The 12,358-nt window shown below is 43.6% G+C and overlaps 1 protein-coding gene across 5 annotated transcripts in view; it reads left to right on the forward strand.

Annotated features, from left to right (window-relative positions):
• NTRK2 (neurotrophic receptor tyrosine kinase 2) overlaps positions 1–12,358 on the forward strand; it is a 321,711-nt gene that overhangs the window by 42,890 nt on the left and 266,463 nt on the right. For all 5 annotated transcript variants that reach the window (XM_032392948.1, XM_032392947.1, XM_032392949.1 and 2 more), the window contains exons 6-8: positions 2,872–3,008; positions 3,529–3,661; positions 6,318–6,623. In XM_032392948.1, coding sequence (XP_032248839.1) covers positions 2,872–3,008; positions 3,529–3,661; positions 6,318–6,623 — 576 coding nt within the window. The remainder of the gene's footprint in view (positions 1–2,871; positions 3,009–3,528; positions 3,662–6,317; positions 6,624–12,358) is intronic.

Raw genomic sequence — 12,358 nt, forward strand, 5'->3', positions numbered from 1 at the left:
AGGTCTACAGGTATGTGGGCAATTTTGGAAGATGTGTTAGATTTTTCCAGAACACACAGTCTTCATTAATTAGATAAGGACAAACACTTAACTTTGTGATGGTTGTAAGGATTACATAAACCAATCATTTAAAGTACTAGAAAAGAGTTTCTGGTTCAGTGAATGCCCAGTAAATAATACTACTATTAATGTAATTAAACACACATTTTTTAGAATTGTTTATATAAATTTAGGCTTGATGAAAAAGACTACATTAAATTTTCTCAGGGAAATGGAGATTATGACATAGCATTCTCTCTTGGGAATCTCTATTTTAACCTTTTTTCTGCTCAGAATTTCCAGACTATTATATGCATTTATAGTAAGTGAGAAATTCATCCCATAGTTTGTATTCAGGGTGCCAAGAGGGATGTCTCCAGGCTCTGTCGGTGGAGGAGGTCATACCTTGAGGACAAGCATCAGGGCAGGCTCTGGCTCTGTGATCCCTCCAGAATCGGCAGATAAATCTCTAAGCGCAAGAAAACGGGAGAGGAGTCAACAGGACAAAACAGTTGCAAGCTGGAAAGCAGACAGACGAACAGAAACCGAGCTAATGGCTGAGAATGCCGATTACCAGGTTGGCAGAGGGCAGGGCAAGAGGAAATCGGTTTGGGACACAGAGCTGTTCCCAAGCCCAGGAAGAAGCAGGCATGCAGACAGCAGCAAACCCAAGAGAGTGGGTCAGGTCCCTGATGGAGCAGTTAATCCCATTTTCATTCCATACATTCCAGGTGACTGCACCCCTCCCTCCTCAGCAGAAAACTGCAGGTTTATTCTCTAAAGAGGATCAAACCAATATTATGAGGAACTCCAGAAAGAGGTGAGGCTGTGAGAACCATAGAGAAAATGATGGATTTACATATGAATATCGATATTTCCATCCTTCTTCTTCTTCTGGGTAGGACATTGGAAGAGTATTATCTGAATAATCTGACCACACCCTGTCCCAAAATGATCTAATGATATCGGCAAAAGGCGGTACCCAGGAAAAAGGCCAAGATTATTGCCCTACACCAAAAGCAACAGTTAAATGCACAATGCTTCTAGTACCTTGTTCTTAAAGATGTGTGAACGGCCGGCCGGGGATACCCACTCTTTGAGAAACGCTTACAATAAGAGAGACAAATACCAAACAAACAAAAAGATGATGAAAAACAAGTTGCCAGAAACAGTGTTGATATGGAGAGAAGAAAAATGCAAAAGAAATGATTAACATCTCAAAGAGGATCAGGAGATGTTGCACCCGGGAGACAAAAACAGGACGCTATACAAATAGAAGACCATTCAGGAACAAAAGAAGAGCCTTGGAAGCTAAAAACAGGACAGATTGAAAACCTGCGAGTATGAAACTCAGAGTCTTAGGGAGCATTTTTGAAACCCTGTGTAAGGTAGAACAAGGCTTCCTATGGGTTGCTGACAGGAAGGGTTCTGAAGAGTCTTGCCGGCTACTGAAAGCCGGGTCTGGTTGGGAAGTCCTCTGTGGATGGTGGGGACACCATGAGACGAACGCTGGAGAAGTCTTGTTCCAGGCCGCTTTTGGTGATAAAGAAGAAAGGCTTTGTCAGTAGGACTGCATCGTAGGAGAGGGGTTTATACACAGTTCTGTGGAGACAGTGGGTCAGAGAGCGCTAGGTGGGTGTTTTAATTGCAATGTAATGTGTACTGAAGATGAATTGCCTTTTCTGACCTCTGGCTTACTCCTGAGTTAATGAGGTGTCGTAGGTCCTTGGGACACAGCTGTCGGGGTAAATGCAGCTCCGGAGCAGAGTTTCTGATACCAAGTGAGGGACGAGCTTGACAGGCAGGACCTGACATATCGTTACGCTCTCTGGGATGCGCCTTCATGCAGAAAATAGTGTGAGTCCCATGTGATTTAAAGCAGTGTAAACACCCAATAGGTGTGATAGTTTAATGACGTGATAATGACATCAAAAAGCTCTTGAAATGTGGAAGTATAGATCCACATGACTTTTTTTTTTATCATACTGGAAATTTTACAATAACTCATTTTTCCTATGATACTTAACTATGAGTTATATAGCTTTGGAACATTCTAATATTGTGATGGTCCAGCTTCATATGTGAAGAATGCTTTAAAACTGCATTTTCTTGGGGTGCCTGGTTGGCTGAGTCGGTTAAGCATCCCACACTTGGTTTGAGCTCGGGTCATGATCTCAGGGTCTTAAGATCAAGCCCTGCGTTGGGCTCTGCACTGAGGATGGAATGTGCTTAAGAGTCTCTCTCTCCCTCTCCCTCTGCCCCCCCCCCCCCCCCCGCCCAAAAACAAAAACAACCCAAAAAGCTACATTTTCTTCTGTAATCTATCTCAAAATCTAGGTCTGGGGGTGGGGTTATATTTATGAGTTACTTAATGTAAAAAGAGAATTTATACAAAAAATGTAGATGCCTCTCACCTTTTTGTTTTTGACTATAAAAAATGAAGGGGACAATGGGGAAATCAACAAGGTAAGATGGTCTACAGAAACCTATTTATGTGGAAAAAAACTGGATTAGCAACTGTAGAACCCTGAGAGAGATAGAAGACCTAGTTTTATAAACTAGTTTTTTTTTTTAAAGTAAAAAGTTATTCTGCAATAATATTTCTAAGAAACATGCAAAATTTGTTTTCAAATCTTATAACCGCACATTTTTGGTTCACGTTAAATCTGTAAAGCTTACCAACCCAGCACTTTTTCAGATCTACATAAATCTGTCTCGGAAATTAGATCATTACTGATTCTAAAGCATGAAGAGTTTCCAATTTGTTGTGATTATTTTGATAATGAATCGAACTATTTGTATATGTCTCCACTTACTTTTCTTGTTCCACAGGTTTGCCATCAGCAAATTTGGCTGCACCCAACCTCACTGTGGAGGAGGGAAAGTCTATCACATTATCTTGTAGCGTTGCAGGCGATCCAGTTCCGAATTTGTACTGGGATGTCGGTAATCTGGTTTCCAAACATATGGTAAGGCTTTTGTTTGGCTCTGTGTTCCTAGAGAGACGAGAGTGTCTCAGACCTTGAGATTGTATTCATCTAGTGATGATCATTTAATATTTTATAGGGCCATACAGAGACATTTATGATGAGTTTTTGATATACATTTACTTTCTATTCATTCTTGTAATTAACAAAGATGAATCCAGGTTTGCATTTTAGTTGTGTATATCCAATAGATTAGAGTCTCTGGGTTTCTAGTGAGCTTCTTGTGTCCTTGTGAGCAAGGCAAGGGATGCGCCTTATGGTCTTTTCCCTTGGAGAAACGTAGATAGGAATCCAAGGATTAAATCAACTTTGCTCATTAAACAGTTATATTCTAGAGAAATAGAATAGCTCTGGATTTACTCTTTTGCCTGGCCCCAGCTTAGGCCGGAAAACTTTATAATGGTATATATTTTTTTCTTTAGTTAGGGGGAGAAACCCCAAATCTTGTCACTTTGGGATCAGCCCTAATAAGGATTATTTTTGTCTGTTAATTCATTTGTAGAATGAAACAAGCCACACACAGGGCTCCTTAAGGATAACTAACATTTCATCTGATGACAGTGGAAAGCAAATCTCCTGTGTGGCAGAAAATCTTGTAGGAGAAGACCAAGATTCTGTGAACCTCACTGTACATTGTACGTAATCAGACGGGCATATGTTTCTAATAGCGAATGATCATGGACACACGTGCATTTGTCATTGTGGCCCTCTGGGTGCCACTTAAGTGTGTCAAGAAGAAAAAGTGTGTGCAGTGTTTTGTGTATATTTTTTAAAGAAATAATCAGTGTTCTGTTTCTGCGAATCTCTCTTACACATGCATGTCTTTCTTTTAAGCTTTTTGATCTTAAGCTTGTCCTCTTGTGCCTTCCGCTGTCTTTTTTTTTTTTTTTTTTGAGAGAACCTATTTTGAGCTGGTTATCCTCCTCTTGTTAATCAGTTTTCGTTTAAATTCTGATAAACCAGTTTCTAAAATCTTTTTCTCTATAAAAGCACTATGAAGATTTAAAGTTATGTCACCTAAAGTACTGGGCTGGCTATTCACAAACACCCAAGTGTACCATCGATGCAATAAAACCTCATTAGCTTGACATCAGGTTTCTGTGGGAAGGTTGGTGGAGTACTACTTAAATGATCGAAAATTATGATCACCTGCAGAAAACTTTTATTATAATTGGTTTAAATTTCTGTATATATTGAAGTGAAGATGCAGGCTATTAAAGCTTCTTAAGCGTATGTGCATTATTTTCCAGTATTATAAATAACAGCACACATCTTAACATTCCAGGTTGTAGCGTTCTGTGCAAACATGTATTCAGTAAAAATCCCATATACTTTGCACATCGTTCCGAATTCTGAGCTGGTATGGTATAAATTAATGAGGTTTTACTGTGTCTGGGTCAGGATGTGGGTGAGAAAACCACAAGCGGACACGTGTGTATGTATGAGTACACATTACACACATGTAGACACATGGTGTCGATATGCTGGTTCGTGTTCACCCGCGGCACACATTCCGAATGCGATTGTCGGGGTGCATGACTGCAGTCACCAGCTGTAATCCTTTGTCACCGTCAGCACTACCTCTGTGCCCAGTAGGTACTGGACTTAAAATTTCTCATCATTTCGAGCCACCCAGAAGCCTGAAATCAATGTTATCCCCAAACATATGCAACCAGCTTCCAACTTTATGTTCTTAAGTCAACACATCACCAAAAGCTCTTTTGAGCATGGTGGAAGGATTAAGTGGGTCCTGGGCATGGGGGCCTGGGCTGGTGGGAGGAAGGTAAGTTTTGTCCCTACCCCACTGGGGTCCTTGTATTTGTAACACAGACCTACAAATCAGGACGCTCAAATTCAAAATCTTCTCACTTAATATCTATGGTGGCCGCCATGGTCTGAAGAATTGACCTTATCTATCAAAATCTAGATAAAGAATAAAAGGAATAAATGGTAAAGAGTTTTAACAACTGAGATAGCTTTGGTAGTGACTCCGGCCAAAGTGTATTTGTTAGCAGGCTGTAATTCTCTCCCGCCCCCGCAACTTTGTGTGATGAACACGTATAACAGGAAGCAGGGTCAGGAGGGAAGGGCTTCTGGGTTAAGCATCAGGAGACCTGGATCCCTGTTCCAGATCTGCCTCGCTCGCTAAATTTGACCAAGTCATTTAACCTCACTGGACTTGGGTTTCCTGACCTGAGAAACAATGCTATTAGGTCTCTGGGGAATTTTCCAGTCCTCGATTGTATCGTTATCAAAGTCAGACCACATTAAAATAAACAATTATGAGGGACTTTAAATACCTTCCCTCAGGATAAGTACTCTGTTTAAAAATGCTATTTAAATGTTTGTTTCCCCAAAGCATAAAGTGCTTTATTTTTAAAGTTTAAGTAATCTCTAGTTTGTTTGTCTAGGTTTGGATAGAACCCCAGACATTTAAAAAGGATCAAAACATTGGCTTCTGAAATCTAGCAAAAATGGAGTGTGCTGTAATGAAACGTGATGCTTTTTTCTCGTTGTTGTTGTTTAGGGATTTATTTATTTGAGAGAGAGAGAAGGGTGAGCAGGGGGAGGGGCAGAGGGAGAGAGAGAGAATCTTCAGCAGACTCCCTGCTGAGCGCAGAGCCCGATGCAGGGCTCAATCTCACAACTCTGAGATCATGATCTGAGAGCCACCCAGGCACCCCAAAATGTGATGCTTTTAAAGAGCATTTACTATTGGCAATTGGCGAAAAGTACCAATTGATCATACTTTATAATAATCAATCCGCATTGGTAGGAGCATTCACGGCCTTGGTCATTTTGATCTGTTTTAGATAAGGGATGTGAGATCCAGGCTTCCAGTAAGATTTCCAAAGTCACTTTTGTCAATATTTGTGTTGTTTAATGAAGGACCGTAAATTAAAAACAGTGGCCCTCAGCGTTTTGGTGACGAATCTACATAATATCAAGGCGTATTTGTTCGAAACCAAAGTTGACTTCAAATGAACCCTTTCTGCTGTCAGAAATCTCTGCAATCTATTTGGAGCTGGTTCTCACACTGAATAGATTTGAAAAATGACTATGATTCATGGGTCTTAAGTATAGGGAAAGGAGTCTCTTTGAAGCTCTCTGTAGGGAGTTCAATCAGCCTTGATGATGATTCAAAATATTGATGGATTCCAGAGTTGCTGGTCCTGTATTTTCTTAACCAAATGGTTGTTGAATAAAATTCCCTATTGATGACACAGAAATCTGGAGATGGGGAGAATTCTGAGCGTTCTGGTGCTATTAACTCTCTCTTTTTCAATTTAGTTGCTCCAACAATCACATTTCTCGAATCTCCAACCTCAGACCACCACTGGTGCATTCCATTCACTGTGAAAGGCAACCCCAAACCAGCGCTTCAGTGGTTCTATAACGGGGCCATATTGAATGAGTCCAAATACATCTGTACTAAAATCCATGTTACCAATCACACGGAGTACCATGGCTGCCTCCAGCTGGATAATCCCACTCACATGAACAATGGGGACTACAAGTTAGTAGCCAAGAATGAGTATGGGAAGGATGAGAAACAGATTTCTGCTCACTTCATGGGCTGGCCTGGAATCGATGATGGTGAGTACCTGATGCTTTTGCATCTGGGGAGAGGATAGGACATATCACTCAACTGTTGACAAAATGGTGCCTACAATAAACCACCCCCAGACCCAGTGGCTTAAAACACCATTATTTAGTCTTGCTTATGGGTCAGCTGGGCAATTTTGTTCCGTGTGTCTTTATTCTGGGGTACAAGTGAAGAAGCAGCAGCTACATAGGAGACCTGCTTCTTAGTAGCAAGTGTAGATGGCAAGAGGGCAACTAGAAATAGGCTCAGCTTCTCAGGGAATAGCTTCAGTAGTGGTACATGGTCTCTTCAGGCTACATACTGCTGGCCAATGGAAGCCACAGGGCCAAAGCCAAGTCCAAGGGCAGGGACTCCTGCTCCCAAGGAGGTGTTTTTCTAAAAATTTTTTATTGTTATGTTAATCACCATACATTACATCATTAGTTTTTGATGTAGTGTTCCATGATTCATTGTTTGCGTATAACACCCAGTGCTCCATGCAGAACGTGCCCTCCTTAATACCCATCACCAGGCTAACCCATCCTTCCACCCCCCTCCCCTCTAGAACCCTCAGTTTGTTTCTGAGAGTCCATCATCTCTCATGGTTCATCTCCCCCTCCGATTTCCCCCCCTTCGTTCTTCCCCTCCTGCTATTTGGGGGGGATGAATCATTTTAAACAATAGTCTGATGCACGCATTATTTTTATCTCAAGTGTTAAATGATGTTTTGTACCCATAATGGCAAAACCCATGCAAAACTGTGGGCAAGTGAACAGTATTTGGTTGGCTCATGAACTAGTGAAGATGTGTTTCCTAGACCTTATCCATTTGGAATTCAGAATCCTGCCCTCCCACCATGGACGAGAGAGCAGGGTCCTGGAATGTGTGGTTTGCCCAAGTAGAGTGCAGGCATTCTTCTGTCGGAGCCTGAGTTGTCTTTCTAGGAGTGGTAACTGTTCCCCTCTGAACGACGGCTTGGACTGGGCAAAGGATGGCCGTCAGGAGTCCATTTTGTGGCCAGCAGGAGAATTCCAGTGCGAACCCCAGTAATGGCGGGGACAGCTGTCATGCCTTTATCTGCCTCAGATAAGTGCTGTTCGGCAGAATATTCTTACTTGCTGGATCTTGTTGCCCAGATACCCGATAACGTGGTGGAGGCTGAGGCCTGTTGGGACGTTGGGACCTGGACATGAGTAGAACTCGCTGTAATAGCTCTGAGTTAATCACAGCCACACAAAGATGGCTTGGCAGAGGAAAGGGAAGACGGAAACTCGGAGGCCTGGGCAGCGTGAACTTGGGGGCAGCCCCGTGGACAGAGATGACGCTCGTGAAGCCCCTTTCAGCCAATAGTGGGAGTGCAGTCATTCCATTACACAATAAACCTCTCCATGACCCTGGTATTTATTAAATAGCTTTTTAAATGCACAAGCTTCCTTAGCATGTTCAAAGCGTTATTTGAATTATGTGAGTTGATTTACAAACAGCCTTTCAGGAGCACATAAAGCAAGCTATGTTTGGACACCTTACCCAGGCTACCCCTGGCAGTTGTCTGTTCCATTAAATCTTCCTCTTCATTGAGAGTTTAGCTGCTTGGCTCCATTTGCTGTAGTAAATCTCTAGATTACTGTGTCTCCTCCTGCACGTTTGGGGCGGGGGGGTACAGCCTTAGCGTTAAATCCAGACTCTGCCTGGGGACAACAACTTTATGGATGTTTTTAAGTAAACGTTTTATCTGTGAAAGATTTTAGACGTACGCGAGAGTTGCAAAGACAACATGGGGCCCCCAGACACCCCTCACCCGGTTGTCAGTCTTGGGAACGTCTCGCATTACTGCGGTTGCCTTTGTCAAAGGGAAGAAACTGACATCGGCACATGACTATTAACTAAACTTCAGACTTTATTTGAATTTTGTCAGCAGCTACCTTTTGAAACCATTGGGGGTGAACTTGATTCAGGGTGAGGGTCTGGCATCAGAAAGTTTTAGAAGTGGTCTGTGTGCTTTGATCGATGCTCGGTCCTGCCAGGGTAAAGACGCTGGCTTCTATTTAACACAGGGGGTCGATGTATTTTCTTTTGAACATTTCTGTGTGGTGCCAATATTTGGTAGAGCTCAGCTCCTCTTATCCACGTGGCCTCATTTTTATCGATTGCTTTTGTTAGTTTTAACTTAGCTAATGATAGGAAAGAATTGATTTCTGGTGTAAGGATCCTTTGGAGTCACTCACGTATTCCCTTTAAAGGAAATAATCATCTCTCAAAAATAAAAGTCAAGGTTAATTTTATAAAGACGTCTGTTCTTTCCTTCTTCTTGTTCGTTTGTTTTTATCAAGTCTTTGAGATATAAATATCTGCTTTTAGAAAGGACGATTTTTTTCCCCTTTAAGTATTTACTCAAGGACCAGCTATCAGGCAGTAATAAATGAAAGTGGAAATAAAAGAGACTCGGCCCAGGGTGATAGTGGATATAAATGGCCCTCGTGGGCCATAAACCAGTGTGACCAATTAGAGATTGACCTCACTTGGCTTGTGTGATAGAATCTTTGGTATTTATGAGATTTGTAGCCATAGCATACAGATAATGGCCTTTTTAAGAATTGTTTCCTTTCCCTCTTACCCTCCTTTAAAACTAAAGAAAAATAAACAAATAGCAAATATATATATATTTCCCTGCTGGTCTAAAGTTTACAAGTTTAGGATGACAGATCAAATGTGGGTTTATATTCCTTCAGTATTTCTGTTGTTGTCACATAGTAATTGGAAAGAAGTTTAGCTCTTACAAATCTTTTTGATAAGATGTTTCAGCTACTTATTTTTTGATGAGATGCTTTTTTTGTTTTGTTTTGTTTTGTTTTGTTTTTGGATTGCAAGTTTCCTGGCTTGTGAGGAAGCAGGCAGCCTGGGATGGGTGAAGTGGGTTGCTTTTCCATATGCGGCCAGGAGAATTAAAATGGAGGCTCTGATGTCCTCAGAGTGTGCCTTCCTCCTTCAGCTCAGAACTGAGATTTTTATGGGATAGTCACCTTGTGTAGGAATTCACTGTCTATTTGTAGATAGAAAATGAAGTGTGCTGAAGGAAATGAAAACAGAAATAAAAACAAAGAAACAGAAAGTCCCTCAAACAAAAGTTGGTGAGCTTTCTGGTGAAGGAGATGGACTGGTTGAATGTAGTGATAGCCCTGATGGTTTTTCATACCGCATGGTAGGGAAGACACTCTGCTGCTTTCTGCTTAGAGCAGAGAGACCTGGGGCCAGCACCAGCCAGGTGAAGAGGGTACCATCCACAGGGTGTGAGTGTGTGAGGCCATGGGAGATCCCCGTACAACGTCTCTCCAGAGTGCCGGGACCTCGCACACTCTGACACCAGACCCAGCCAGGGTGCTAATGAGGACGGACAGGTGTGATCAGACCTTTCGATGTCAGCAGGGCCCCAGACACCAAGCCGGTGCCTTCCCATCTGTTCATCACGGGCAGCCTGGCTAGTGACCGAGAACGGGAGGGGAGACTTTCCCAAACTCCAGACACCAGATTGATCATTTTGGATCCCATGTTTAGAACTGAACTCGGCTCTGGTCAGTTTTGGGTCACATTTAAAGCACAAAACTCAACTTTTAGCTTCCAAATGAGATTTAGAGAACCGTAGCGTTTATCTTTCCAGCACCCTGAGGAGTGCAGGTTGTAACAATCAAACTAATTTTATTTCATTGCTGTTTTCCATTGTCCCTGGAACATTTATTCATTAGGAATAACCTTCTCTGGCTCCTGAACGCTAGTGCCCTGCTCCTTGTCTCCTTGTTGTGCATTAGAATCAACTGGGGAGTTTTAATTGTTAATTAGCACACATTTCTAGGGCCCACCTCTAGCAACTCTGATTCGGTGGCTCCCGGATGAGGCTTAGGCTTCAGCATTTTCTATTTTTAAGATCCCTGGTGACTCCAGTGCGTGCCCAAAGGTGAGCATCCCCAGTCTGGATGAGACTTCTGACCCAAGCAAGACTTTTCTGCTCCTTGTTGAGTAACAGACAATCCTTTGGTCACGTTAGGTTGCAAACAAAAATCTCAATGGAAAAATAGCGTGTCTTGTCTGAGTTAGAAATCAAAACTCTGGACTTCATTTAAGGGCCAGTATCCTCTCCTCTGCTGGTCGTGGCTGGCAGGATGGGGGTGGGGACCGGAGCTGGATAAGGAGAGTTTGGGCCCTCTGTTGCCCAAATAGAAGGGAGGGGCCCAGGCAGATGTGCTCGCTGGTGACTTTGTCTCTTGGGACCTGGGTGTGTTCAGTGCTGATTTGCAGACCTTCCTCCTGGATAGCTTTATGGGATCTTGGCAGTTCCTCTCTCTGTGGGCCCCTCTCCTGCAGTTCCAAGACAGCGCGCAAACGGGTCTCCATTGCAACTGGTGGAAGCATCTCCTTCCTCAGCACCCAGGAATGTGGCTTGTGTTGCCGAGGTCCCTCTGCCCCTCCAAGGGGCTGTGGTCAGGACAGACTTTCTCTCAGGCTGCCTCCGTCGGGTCCACAGGGAGCCCTTGTGGTCCCTCATCCTGACACCTCTGGGCTTACGGGTTGAACTCAAATGCCACCTGCGTCCTGCCACCACAGTTTGCTTTAGGCTTCTCTGGCCGGAGGCAGGCACTTGTCCTCAGAGCCTTCTGCCGGCGGCGAACTCAGTCTGGGTTCTCAGTGCTGCTGTGGAGGCTACATAGAAACTTCCGTAGAAGTCCCATATAAGCACCTTCTGTCTTCTTTGGGACCTGTAGAAGTCTCAGTGTGAAGCCAAGGTTTCAAAGGACATGGATCCAGCTCTAGCCTCGGCGGGCACTGAGAGTATAATCACCAACGTACCCATTCCTCACCTCCCTTTGTGGCCATGAGGGAGGAACTTTCTGCTCAGAACTGCTTTTCTGTGGGCACTGCTTTGTCCTCCTTATCCAGAGGCTCGGGCACACCCAGAGAAGACCTCAGGACTCTTGACTACATGAACTTTCTAGACTTGGGGCTCTAAGGAGAAAACTAAGTCACAGTTGGGTTCCTGGAGAGGGTGGGTAAACCTAAGCTCCTTCTGGTGTCCAAGCTCCTTCCCCTCCCCTCCTCATTCAGAATGGGCTCAAACATATGCCACTGGGGACAAAACATCTCCCGCCCTTACCCCTAACATTTGTCACGGTCACTGCCGGAGAGTACTCATACCCCCTCAGGACTTGGGTATTTTTAGGTTTGCTCTATGTTTCATTGTACAGTTGCCATCCTCTATGCCCACTGAGGTTTCGACTTTGGTCAGAGTTCTCATGGACTTATAAATTAGGGCTTCTCAAACTGTAATGAGTGTAACTCTCCTGGAGATCCTGCTAAAACTCCAGTTCTGATGCCATGGATTTGGGGAAGGGTCTCAGATGCTGCGTTTCTGACCAGCTCCCAGCTCCCAGCTGATGCTGCAAGTCCCAGACCACACTTTGAGTAGTGAGGATAGTTCCCTTCTGCCCTGCAGAACCTGGGGGAAGCCACTGGAAGAACAGCGCGGGCATCTGCCAAGATGGCCGCACTGACTCCTTGTGGATATCAACGAGTAACAATGACAAAAATGCAGAATAGCTTGTGCACAGAGATGCACTCTAATTGGGTTTGGCAAAAAGTAGGATGGATTCAATGTGTGGCTTAAGGAGGCTTAGGGAGAGTAGATAAAGTAGAGCCCTGGTAGAGCACACACATGGGAAGCATGGGGCTCTCTGGGGAGGCTCCAAAAATTCTGCTT

Source organism: Phoca vitulina, unplaced genomic scaffold (assembly GCF_004348235.1).
Source record: "Phoca vitulina isolate PV1807 unplaced genomic scaffold, GSC_HSeal_1.0 scaffold70, whole genome shotgun sequence".
In the NCBI taxonomy this organism is placed as follows: Eukaryota; Metazoa; Chordata; class Mammalia; order Carnivora; family Phocidae; genus Phoca; species Phoca vitulina.